The 13,040-nt window shown below is 43.9% G+C and overlaps 1 protein-coding gene across 8 annotated transcripts in view; it reads left to right on the top strand.

Moving 5' to 3' along the window:
- Nucleotides 1-13,040, top strand: part of LOC129207952 (neurabin-1-like) — a 65,742-nt gene that overhangs the window by 17,989 nt on the left and 34,713 nt on the right. Inside the window, exons 1-2 of one of the 8 annotated variants that reach the window (XM_054829826.1) lie at nt 5,330-5,427; nt 7,032-8,888. In XM_054829826.1, coding sequence (XP_054685801.1) covers nt 7,284-8,888 — 1,605 coding nt within the window. In that variant the 5' untranslated portion in view covers nt 5,330-5,427; nt 7,032-7,283. The other 7 variants (XM_054829832.1, XM_054829825.1, XM_054829827.1 and 4 more) reach the window with 7 other exon arrangements.

Here is a 13,040-nt window from a genome sequence, read left to right as displayed (position 1 = left end):
AGGTCTTTCTTTCTCTTCTCTCTGTCTGGCTATTTTTGCAAAACTGGTATGAACATAATTATTATTGAAAACTCTCAGCCTGTGTCAAATCTGGTCAAACCAGTTGGCCAGTTTCCAAAAGTCCTTGCAGAGGAGGAGACACTCAGAGGCGCATAGAGACAGTACGGCAGCATAAGCTTTCTTGCATTGGAAATCAGTAAAACCAACAATAGCCACAAACTTTATTTCCTAAAATTCTGTACATTCCATAAAGCTGTGTAAACAGTGCTCCAGTTATCAGGCTGAAAAATGCAGTGACGGACTTTTCTGTTCCAACAGCTTTCAGAGGGATGTTCTTATTAAGACCCCCTGCCTCCTTGTCACGCCAACATCTGCCTATTGTGCTTGAGAAACCCAGCATGGTCTTGAGCCACCGTTTTGCACATTTCTACAATGTGGTCATTTCTTTCCTTCCCTGTTCTTTTTCTTCCATGAATTTGCCATTGTGGCAAGTGACTTTGATGGTTTGAACACTTCAGGAATGGGGCTTATAAGGTGAGGAAAGTCTCAAGCGTCTTCTGTTCAGCCTTCCTGGCAATAAAGACTTCTTTCTTTTAATGCAACTTTGAAATTCAACTGTCAATATTTTACCTTGAGGCTTAGGAGGTTCTGGAGACTCAAGACTTAAGAGATTCTTCTAATTTTATCTCCAATGTGTCTTGGAGCTGTAGTGTAAGGAACCCTACTTAGTTCACAAAGACCATTAGTAACATGTGCTGGCAGGTTAGCTGCACTCAATGCAGGTTTCAGTGATGTTCCACCAACCTTCATTTAACATTTGTGGTTCTGTGGCCAGAATATGTGGTCAAGGTATTAATTCATAACATTTCTGGGGAACAGCATCCTGGGTGGGCTGTAGAAGGAAGTGATGGAACTAGTCATGAATTAAATTCACCCTTCTGCAGACAGCCCTATTCTTGGAGGACCTATCTCTTAGTGAACAAGCGGCAAAGAAAATACTGATTTATGAAAGTTAATCCAGCAAGGTAGACACTGATGTGTTATTCACCAGAATGGCCCTTTCCTGGAGCTTTGCATGACAGACATTTTTGGGAACGAGAGAAGGCAGCCCTCCTTTGCTGGAGCTGCTTCTCTTTCTAAAATTCCACTTCACATCCCACATTTAAAGTTTGCTGTGGCATAAATATTACTGCAATGAGAGAGAACCAGGCAAGCTGGGGACTTGAGCATTGAGTATTGGTGCCTTGTTAACAGCACTGCTCTATATGATAGTTTTCTAACTAAAGTTTGCTTGCAACAGTATAGGCGTTTTTTAACTTGCATTAAAAAAAACCTTGTTAATGTTTGTACTAATAGTCATTTTTTTTCTTGATCAAAGTGCTAGCTATAGGACATATATTTCATATTGGGCCTATAAAATACATCATCCTCCAGTAAGCACAGCTCTATTCAAAGGGCTTTTTCTTTATACCTTGGCTCAACCGGCCATGGAATGGAAGGATGGGGGAGGCTCAGAGCTGGCAATAACAGGAAAAACCAAAAATAAAGCTGCAGAATAACGGCATTGCTGTTAGCCATTTCAACTTGAACTACTGTATTTTTATCAACTGCTGCTGAAACGTGCAGGGGAGCAGTTTGAGGAAAGAGAAACAAAACCTGGAGCAGGCACTCTTATGCAAAACACTGTGTCTCCAGTTTTTAGAAATTAAAATAAATATTGAACATATATATCATCATATACAATGGCAAAGACAGACACAATGATGTCTCAGGCTTTCTCTGTGGCACTGCTGGCATGCAGTAGAGTAATTGCCACATTATCCAGCACAATTTGAATGGAACTGAGTCAAATTAAATTAACTCCTGTCTTTAGAGCATTTTGTCACCCACAGCACTTGTAGTCTTTAGGGTCCTGCTGTGCAACTGTAATGTTCTACACAAAATGCAAGCTGTTAGGTGAATCTCATTCTGAAATCTGCCCTAGTTTACCATTACATACTGTAACTGCTGCACTAGTGGTGGTCTGGTTTTTGCTTGTCAGTTCTAGGATATCTTTACATCCTTATTTCACATGGTACTGTATGGCAGCCCTTAAGCCTTAGAAATGTCCTTCATGGATTTGACCTTATTTGGACCCTGAGCTTTCTTCTTGCAGATTTTTGTTCCATATCTGTCCACAGTCACTGCTGCATCTCCTCATCTGCTCTGAAACTTTTTGCTTATCCTTCATTGATCAAATGCTATTGACCATTAAATACCATTTTGGACTTCAGTTCTGTTTTATTTTTGTGAATAAGTGCTATAAAGTAATGAGTTTAAAATGCTACTTTTTTATTTTAGTTTTGTATTTAATGTAAGTACAGTCTTCTAAAATTACAGATTGCTTTCTTAATTCTAATGATAGACATCACAAAATTGCCCACCAAACTTATAGAAGGTGCTCTATTTCAAATTCAAAACTGCTGTTCGAATTATACTGAGTATGACTGAAATACTTCCAGAACATTTTGATTACTCCTAAATGATAGAAAAATATTTTCTTAAAATACAACTTTAAAAATCTACAGAAATAGTTATGGAACTCTGAATGCTTAATTATTCCTTCTATTTCTGGCTCGTTTCAAAAGTATTAAAAAAACCACTGACTTGTTCTACTTAAAAGAGCTGATGTAACTCACATTAAACAGATTAAATACAAATTTGGTGAGACTGCATTTCAAATCACGTGATAAAACTAAAATGTGGATAAACCAGATAACTTTTAAAAAGTAAAAGTTCAGAGAATAAAGTTTTGCAATGAATGCTGGAGACATGGTTTTGTCTCACACAAGCTTCTTCAGCTCAGCTGATCACCAGCTTTAACAATGCTGAACTGTTAGATGGGCTGTTGAGCTGTCCTTGTCCTGGGAGGCACTGACTCCTTCTCAGCCTGGTCAGTTCTAGGGATCAGTAAAGCAGCAATGGAGAGAAAGCAAGCTTTACTATCCAATCCCCAGCAAAAGCATTATTTGCTCAAGTTTCTTAGTTTCTAAAAAGACTTAAGACCAAAATTTTCATGAGTTGATTAAAGTATGTTGATGGGGTGATGATACCAGTTTCAAATTTGTTTGGCATAGAACATGTACATAATGGTTTGTTATGCTCATCTTGAATGAACAGCAGCAATTTAATCCATCAGTATCAATAAATATTAACCCAGGCCACTAAAAGTATGTCCCATTTTAGCTTCATTAATCATTCAGCTGAAGTCTGAAAGCATGGCTGTCCTTACAAGCTGAAAGAATATAAACCATTTAAGAAATGACCATTTATCTAAGCTTATCTATTTACATATTTATTGGATCTTTCTTACAGGACAATTTTCCCCCAAGAGCAGAATATCACTCTCATCCAGACCTCCAGAGAGTCTTTTTCCTTGCTCAGTTCAGGTTTAGACACTCTTTTGATGTACTCATAGGGAACGTCTGTTGTTCCTCCGTCAACATTGCCCCCAAACCCTAAGCACAGACATGTGTGTGCAACAGGAGAGGGATTTTTAAAAAGTTAAGCCAAGCCAAGAGTAGTCACAGGAGCTTTGTTCCATTCAGAAGATGCTTAATCACTCTCTGATGACCACTGATGGATTCCTTTTGCACATATATGCCTCTGTAATCAGAATGAACGCTGAAATAAACTGTACCTTAGTGGCAGTTTGAACAACTAGGTTTGCAGAAGTGCCCTCAATTTCCTTCTTTTTTTTCTTTTTTTTTTTTTTTGGAAACACTTTTTTAATAAGCTTAGGTGACAAAACATAGGTGCTTCTTGCTCAGTGCAAACCATTTGCTTACTCACCATTATTTCACCATCTTTCAAGGAAACTACCACAGACTGAATGCGTAAGATACTCTTCCCGGGTTTTATTGCAGTTATTCACTATGATGAAATCATAAACTATACCACCTTCCCAGACTTCTTGCTCAGACTCCAGAGGTCTTTATCTTGAATTCTTCTGGTGCTTTTAATCATTGTTTCTGTAAGCAATTCTTTTCTTTCACATCAGTTCACCTAGAACGCAATTCAGAGTCTTTCCTCACTGGAAACCAATCGACTCTGATACATATTGTCCTTCCTAAGCATCATGGCCAGCCAAAATAACCTATGTTTTCCTAGTTAGGATAGGAAATTGTAAGGAAATCCTTTGATGCAATTAAATCTGTTTTCAGGATCCGTAGTTACAATTCCTGCTTTCTCAAGCATGGGAGAACTCAAAACTCAAGAGTATCATCCTGCTCCAGCCTCTTTTAGCCAGCACCCAGTACAAAGGCCTCTGACTTTCCTGGGCATGCTTTAGAGATGCTTTGGGCTTTGTTATTATGTTGTCCCTGAGCTCTGCCTTTGTTTTTCTTCAAACGGTCTCCCCTGTACTGCCAGGCTCCTGAGCAGCATGCAGAACGTTCTCTGCTCACAGCGTTCAGCCTGCTGAGCAACCTTGTATATACCTTTGGTTTGGAAAGAAACATTTGGTTAGTATTATCTTGCAGCCCTATTTATTGAAAGATGTTGGTTAAGTCCTACAATTTCAACCCACCTACAAACACTTTATGGAGTCTCTCAGAAGGATGTGGGAGAAAGATCACCGCTGCTTGTTCTACATAAGACCTACATATTCTCAAAATGAGAAACATTTGTTGCTCTTACAGTGAAACTATATTAAAATTTTATTCAAAATGGTGTTTCCAAGTGTATCTAAGACTGGTGGTGGCATGTCTTGGTGAAATGCTATTGTCTCTGTGATGTCTGAAAACACAGAATAGAGTCTCAACAATTTTGTCCCTGCTTTGTATAAGAAAAAGGAAGTGTTAGGAAAAGGTCTATTTTCTTTTTATGGCAAAAATCATGATTAAGGCTAATTTAAAACTGTTTCATAGATTTTGAATCAAGCTGTGAAATATTCCAGGCATTGCGATTCCCATTTAAGCCAAAGTCAATTGGGATGTCTGGGAGAATGTCTAAATTTCACCATTGATTTAAGTAATAAAGCAGTGAAACAATTCTTTTCAAAGAGTTAAGCATTTAGACTTCTAAATAATTGTTACACGATTTGGTAACAACAGTTACCAAATATTTGGTGACTACCGGTGCACTTTAGTGCTCTCCTAATTATTTTCTGTGATTTTTATATATGCTCTGTGGAAGTAGCTACACTAGAAACCGGACAGTCATCCAAATTTTGTCTTTAGCTGATAAATAGGTTGAAGCCAATGCTTTTATTTGGACTAAGGAGAGAAATGGATATACGCAACAGTGCTTGCAAAATTGCGGTTAATACTGCCTAAGGCTACCGATGACGAGCATCACTTCCTCAGTGTTGGGGAGCTGCAGCGCCTTACAGCCCGGGGAGCGTGTGAGGGAACGCGGCAGGCTCGCCCCATCGTCCTGCGCAGACATGTAAAAGTATCCGCGAAGTTGCTGGCAGAGCGTAGGAAACCGCGCTGCCTGTCTCCCAGCCGCGGAACCGGGCAGCGGGTGTGCGCGGGCAGCCCCGAGCCCCTCCGAGCGGGGAATGGGGGGGGGGGGCGCCGCGGGGAGGCCGGGAGCTGCCTCGGCTGCGGACCTTTGCTTGGGCTTTGATAGTTACCTGTTCGGGAGGGGTTAGAAACAACATGATTTTGAAAAGGAAGAGGGGGAAAAAGGAATTGCTGGCATTGGCTGTTACTTCCGGCTGTCAGAGCCCCGGTCGTGGCAGTTGCCGCGACTTTCGCTCCAGCCGGGACCTGCGCCGCTCTGCGGGGCAGCCGGGGCTGCCGTTACCCCCGCCGCGCTGGCCGCCCGGGCTTCGAAATAGCGCGCATCTCCCCACGCCGGCAGCTCGGCGCTCACGTTTCTTCAGGGACTCGTGGCCCTCCTTCAGCGCCCACCGCCGTCCCTCGCCCCGGCGTCCCCAGTCGCAGCCGCTCCTCCGGCGGCGGGGCCGGTGAGCGACCTGCACCCACCGCCGCTGCGCCACGCTCACGGCCTCCAGGGGGGACCGGACAGCGGCGGGTGGCCCCGTGCCTGCTCGCCTCCCCGACATGGTATCACCCGAAACCCGTATCCCACTATGGCGTGGTATATCCCGGCGCGGGAGGCGCTTCCCTCAGGCCGGGCGCGCCCGCTGCCCACCCCCGCCCCCCCCCAGTCCCTCTCTTCCCTCACGCTGAGGAACAAGGGCGCGCCCGCCGCTCCCTCTCTTTGTGTGCGAGCGAGGGAGCGCGCGCGGGCGGGCCCAAGACACAGCGCGGAGGAGGGCGCCGAGCAGTGTCAGATCCAGCGAGTGGGGCGGGCGGCGGTTTGGAGCGCCGCCGCGGGGGCGGAGGAAGGTGGAGTGAGGAGCGCGGGGCGGCGAAGGCAGCGGCGGGTCGAGGGGGGTGGGAGAGAGGGCAGGAAGGAGGGAGGGCGGTTGGCGGCGGATAATGATGGCGTGGTGTGTGCGGCCGCTGGGCGGCCGGGAGCGCTGAGGGGAAGGAGCCGGTGGGACCCCCGCCCCCAGGTAGGCTGGCTCCAAAAGTTTGGGGCGAGGTGCCGGGGCGGTTCTGCTGCGCGCCCCGCAGGCCCCGCGGCTCAGAGGCGCCGCCACGGGGAAGCCCGAACTTGGGGCCGAAACTTGCGGCTTCTCCCCCTTCCGGGCAGCCCGGGAGTGCCCGGGCCCCGCCGAGCCGCGGTGCGTGCGGCGGGGTCCGGCCAGGGCCCAGCCTACCCCGGGCGGCAGGAAGGGCCAGGCGCTGCCCCCTCCCCCGCGGCCCGGCCCAGCCCGGGACGGCCGTTGGCGGGAGGGGCGGGCAGCCGGGAACGACGTGAGGGCCGCCCGCCGCCGCCGCTGCATCCCCCGCCGGAGCCGCCAGGTCGGTGCCCGCGCGGGCGGCTGGGAGCAGCTGGGTCCGGCGCGTCCCGGCGGACACAATGGGCTTTATCCTGCGGGGAGGTCTCGGGCGGCGTTTCCCATCCCGAGTTTCGGATGCGTGTCACACGCCGGCGAGGCCCCGAGTTAATGAAAACTCTCTGTCTCTCTGCAGATGGCTTTCCGGATACCGCGATCCGCACTGGGGATAATACCCGATGTGGCCATTTACACGCTGTGATTTCTTTCTCTCCACGTATACTCCCCTGCGCCCCATTTCAATGCGAGCGGGGAGGCTGGCTGAGTGAAGGGGCTGCTTCTCGGCTCTTTTGTGGGATCTGCTCTGTCTGGTGTTGGAGGGTGGAAGCTTTGTGCCTGGGAGTCGTCCTTCCCATTCTTCTTCAGGAGTCGAGGGAGCTTTCTGACAATGATGAAAACCGAAGGCAAAGGGGAAAGGACTTTAAGAAGTGCTTCTCCGCACCGAAATGCCTATAAATCCGATTTCCATGCTATCAAATGCTCTTTTGATGGCGTAAACAATCCTGAAAACACTTCCGGCAAAACAAGCTTGCATCAGAAGCTGAGCACCTCTTCCAATGGAGGGGGAAACGACCCACACAGTCGAGGCAGAGCTGCCACTTACGGCAATAGAGTACACAAGATCAAAAATATGTTTCTGCAAATGGGAGGCTCCTCTTCCACACCCTCTTGTGAAAGCAGTCCACCTGCTGAGGCCAAATTAATCAGCCGGGCCACGGTAGCAGAGCATGGACCTTCTCCAGGTAGCCCATCTTTCCTCATTGTCCAAAAAAATAATCTTCTTAATGCAAGTACTAGCCCCTGTGGCAGTCCTGTGGATTCATTGTGTGTGCCTTCTGCTGCTGACAAAGTCATCCGTAGCAACGATGAGGCAGACTTGGACAAAGTTGCCCTGGCAGAAAAATTTTCGGAGACCAGGAAGCTTTTTGAGAGAAATATAAAACAACGGAGCTCAGTGGACAGATACTCCCCCAGCAAATGTGAGAGAAGTGAAGATAAGAGGAGACGCAGTTCAGCTTCTGATTGCAGCAACGTGGCGGACCACTTCAGTTTTAATACAGAAGCAAGTCTTCCAGTTGCGCTGGAGAAAGTTGAAAATCAAGGTAATGAGGAATTGAAGCAGCAACATCCCAACAGTGGTTCCAAATCCTCCTTCCTGAATGCAGGGCCCATTTCTAGGAGGCTGGAAAACTTTCTGGGTGACAGTGATACTGAAGAATCCAAAGAAATTTCCAAAAGCGATAGTCCCCCGAATCAGGACCCTTTGAGAGGCCACCACAGTTTGGATTCTGCTGCTGAAGGATGGCCGGAAAAGGCTGTGTCCAGCAAAGTGCCTGTGATCCTCAGAGATGAGCTGAGCGAGGCGCTTGGAAAAGACAAAAGAGAGCAACTGGTGCTTGAGAGAAGCCTGGGGGATATGGGCTGTACACCTGGTCAGGAGGATCAGCAGAGATCAGATAGTGTTCTCACCGTGGTTTCCCCCATGGAGGGGACTTGCACAGAGCTGGCTGCACCAGATGAAACCTCAGGGCATGAAAAAGAGAGTTTGGAGAAAGATCGTGTTGTTCAAGAGGATCAGCTGCTCAGATGTCAAGTACAGGAAGGGAAAAGGAGTGACTACTCCTTGGAAGAAGAGTTTACAGAAGCCAGGGAGACCAATCAGGAGGAAGAAAGAGATGGGATGTCTGTGAAAGATGGTCCAGTTACACGAATTCAGGATGTTCTAGAACAGGAAGGGGATACTGAAGAAGAGGAGCAAGTGGTGGAAAAGCAGAGTGAGAACTTCAGTGCTTTTGGAATAGAGAATGCAGCTTTTGATGATGACAGGGATACGGAGTCAGAAAACCAAGGGCCTGAAGGCAAAGAAATTTTGGAGGGGGAGGAGGAGGAGGAGTATATGTATGACAGTGAATATGAGGAGTTTCCTGGACTTTCTGAAGAGGAAGATCCTGAGCCAGACCGAAAAGTCAAGTTCTCAACAGCTCCTATCAAGGTAAGTACATTCGAATTTTTCTTAATTTTTTTTATTGTTTTGCAGTCAAAAATATGCAGGAAATACATTTTTGTGGTGGTTTTTTTTTTTCAAAACTCTAAAAACCCTTTAGAAAAAGTGTAAGTTTATGGCTTTTATTCAAATCTAAATAAGAGAGGAGTTATAACCTCTCTTCTTCAGAAAATTTATAAATTAGTTACAAGTGATTTCTGAATCACAGCAGCTTCATAAAATATAGTCAACATAGTGAAACACCTGAGATCTTACTTACTGGATGTTTTCAGGAACACTAAACTTTTAAGAATAGATACAATCACATTACTTGCTTTTGTTTAAAATTGAGACACTGCATTAGGAAGGATTTTTTCAGTTTTACTTACTGTACAAAAGTTTAAAAAAAACCCACCCCATAGCAAACCTTCAGATTAAACTCCAGACTTGTTTTCAGAATTAACTGTGAGGAAAATATCGAATGATTGGTTTCTGTTATTTAAGGTTTAAGAATTCACTCTAACAATAACCATAAATATGTTGTTGGTGGGGTTTTTTATACTGGCTTGGCAAACAAGGTGTAGGAATGTTAACACTAGCATTTTGGAGTTACGAAGTTGTGGAAGTAGAAGTTACAGGGCAAACTGGATAATGAGGAGTAGTGGAAGTTCCAACACTAACAAATTAAAAAGATTTATGTGTCTGATCTTCCCTCAGCAAAAATACCCACAAAATAAGTCATTCTACAACTTAAACTGTGTTTACCCATAGTCTTGTTGCAGACTTCAGTTATTCTAGTCCTTCTTCTAGTTCGGGAGGAGAATTGGGAGATGTGGATCAGGATGGAGTGGGAAAGTGTCCAGGCTTTCTCAAGCATATTTCTCTTTTTCTACTATTATACGAATGAAAAGTAACATCTTTAATAAACAGTTTTTACAGTTTGTTCGTATGGGGTCAGGACTCATTTTTACTGATAAGAGTGCTGTAAAAATTCTGTTGACTCCTGTACTTCCTGCAGCTGCGAGCTGTAATTTCCCAGTTTGCTAAACACACACCAGTGCTGTACCCTAGAAAATGTTCTGGGTGTGGCAAAACACAAGTTTTGTTGCATCTGGGTTTTTTATAGTCTTTCCATAGACAGGCTGACTTTATATGGCTTTCTTGTAGTTGATGTTGCTTTAGTGGTGACCTGGAGCATTAAAGGAGAGAGTGCCACTATTGGAAACTGCATAATGAGTCTGGTGAGGGCTGTGAGAGAGCCGGAGGGGCATCAGTCCATTTCCCCTCACATTTGTGCACTGAGTATCTGAGGAAAGTGCCATGCAGAGTCTACTGTGAATGTGTGTTCGTTGAGTGTCTGCTGGTTTCCTGCCGTAGGCAGGGTTTTACTGATCATTGCTGAAATCCTACTGAAGCAGTGGCTGTAACAGACCTTTCCTGCCTTCTCTGTTATGTCTATGCCAGACTTTGTTCAAAGCATTAGTAGAAATCTCTGTGCCAGCTGTGATGGAAGCTCTCGTGTAGACAAAACTCAGTTTTTTTGGTAACTAGCACTGTTCAATTACAGCTGCTTCTCTATAAGCCATAGGAACCAACCTGGACCAGATTATCAATTACACAACCAAGAGGTGAATGGTTAGTAGCAACTGTTAGCAGTTTTCCATTAAAAATAACATAGTTATTACCATAATGCCCCACTTGGATTGGCAGAATAATCTGTACTTAATAGCAATATGGTCAGTGAACTTTCTTTTTAAGGCCCTAAAATTGAAGCTTGTGATACTTGCCTTTCTTTTCAGTGAAACTTGACCATATCTTTCCTACAAAGAGTATAGGGATCTCTTTCTGTATGTCATTTCAATAGCTTTTTTCCCCCTCTGTCCCTCATGCCGAAGCAATGATTTCTTTCCCATTATCTGCCTTTTTATTTCATGTTTTGTATGATACTTAGTGGGAGCAAGTCCTGGTATATGGTTTTCATCTTTTGTGCTCTGTAAAATAAAGAATTCCAACTTTTTTTGCACTTCCCCAAAATCTTTTAGTATCTTTAATATCTCATTAACTTTTTAGAAAATCCCGCTTTTACCTCACAGAAGGAAATCTCTTTTGTTTGACTTTATGCATAGATTTTGGTGCATCTTAAATTGGAAGAGGAAAAAGAATTCTTGAGTGATAGCAGAAGATTATTCCTGGTCCCCACCACAGCTTAGAGTGGTGCCATAGTGAGAAATGTATCCTAGTAGCTTCTTTTTTCAGCTTTATTTAGACTAATAAGTTTGACTGAAATGTGAGTGCTATTCCAGACATCCATAGCCACTAGAGGAGAAGGTTTGTGTTTCTCCTCTTAGACTCTTCTGAGAGTGGCCAGGCTGGCCTTGGTGTTCTTACTGTTTTCTTTCTGCGCGTCTGTAGTGATTATGAAGAAACCATCTCTGTCTTTTGCAGTTGCTGTTTAACAGGTGTCTGATAGAGTTGGAGAATTCAAAACATTCAGGAGGTGTTTGGGCAAGAAAAAGCACATTCTCAGAACATCAAGATTCTGCAGTGATGGAGCTCTGACCATTGTACTTGATGTACCCAAGGGGGAAGTTGGATATGTGTGTAGGTAATGGATATAACTTACACACAGGCACCCTAAAACAGTATTTATGCTGCAGCAGCAAAGAGAACTTGATTAATATCCCTGTTTCAAAGTTTCTAGTCAGTTGTAAAATTGGCAAGGCTTTTGAGTAAGAGGAGGAGACTGTGGAGCTCCCAGGGGATGTATAAGGTAGCTAACGCTGTTAGTGCTGCATCTGACCCATGCTAGAAATCCATAATTGTTGGCATCTGTAGCAGGGCTTAAGAACATAATTTGATCTGATAATTTCAGGAAAGATGGTACATAATTACGCAAATGTCCAGTGTTTTGAGTTGTCCTGTGCCTGTGAAAATAAGCATAGATGAGACTTTTTAAAATAAGTGTTTCAGTTCTGTAGAAGCTGGTGATAAATAACGTCTGGGAAGATTTCTTACTTGCTGTGGATGACCTAACTCTAAATCCTGCTGCTGTTTGATCTCTGCAGACCTTAAGGAACATTGTGTCTCAGTTGCTGTTTTTCCTACAGTAGTGAAGAGGGTGATACTGTACAGTTAACAGAACTTCACAGACTGGGTTTGCATTATGGTACGTGAGCTATTTTTAGTCTCTTGTTGCCACATATGAAGCCAGTAAGGAATGTAAAGCCCACTCAGCTGTCCAAGGTATTTGCAAGGGAACTGACTTTGTCTTGAAGTTTTCTGAATATCTTGAAATTTTCTGAATAAACTGTGTAAACAATCAGCATTACAGAGAGTGCAAATAACATCAGGTAACTGTGCTGTCATACCTTTATATTTCACTTTGCTTTTGTAATGTAGAGATTAAACTTGCTTTCAATTATGTCATTACCTTGAAAGGCTTTAATTAACATAAATGTAATGACTGAGTGCTGTTTGACATTTGTAATTTTGAAACTTTCCATTGGGAAAACAAATGCCTGTTTCCAAATTGACTTCTTGAGATGTTTTTACCTCTGACTGTCAGACTTCATCCTTGAAACCTTTAATAGCACCGTGACTAACTCCTGTAATGATTTACGATCCTTAGAAATTCTGTAGCTCAGGTAAACTGAAAAGATAGCATAACTTTTTGCTTCCGTAGGTCTGTTTAATTAGCAGTGTTATCCAGTTTATGTTGCATGGGAGTGTCTGTTCCTAGCTTTTTGTGAGTAATATTTTCTTTTAAGATTGTTAAATCAAGAATGCAGTTTAAAAAAAAACCCAAACCTTCATAAGGCTTTATTTTTATATTTGTCACATTTGAGCAGAAGTTTGAACTTATTTCTTAAATAAGGAAACTGAAAGCAGTTTCATAGCTTGTGTGTTGTCCTAACCAGCCATTTATCAGCTGCTTCTGAGAGAATATGGAAATCCTTCATAATACTGCCATTTGTCTTGCACATCGGAATAGAGCTGTTTTATATATAGCTGAGACACAAACAGTAATCTTGTTCAGGCTGGCAAACTCTTCAATCTTTTTAGTACAAAACTGCTTACTGTGGAAGTTAATGACGCAGTAAACGAAGATACACTTGAATTAGATTTCCTGTATAACAGCATATCTGTGCATTCTTACCACTT

Source organism: Grus americana, chromosome 6 (assembly GCF_028858705.1).
Source record: "Grus americana isolate bGruAme1 chromosome 6, bGruAme1.mat, whole genome shotgun sequence".
NCBI lineage: Eukaryota > Metazoa > Chordata > Aves > Gruiformes > Gruidae > Grus > Grus americana.
This window is presented reverse-complemented; position numbering and strand designations above follow the sequence as displayed.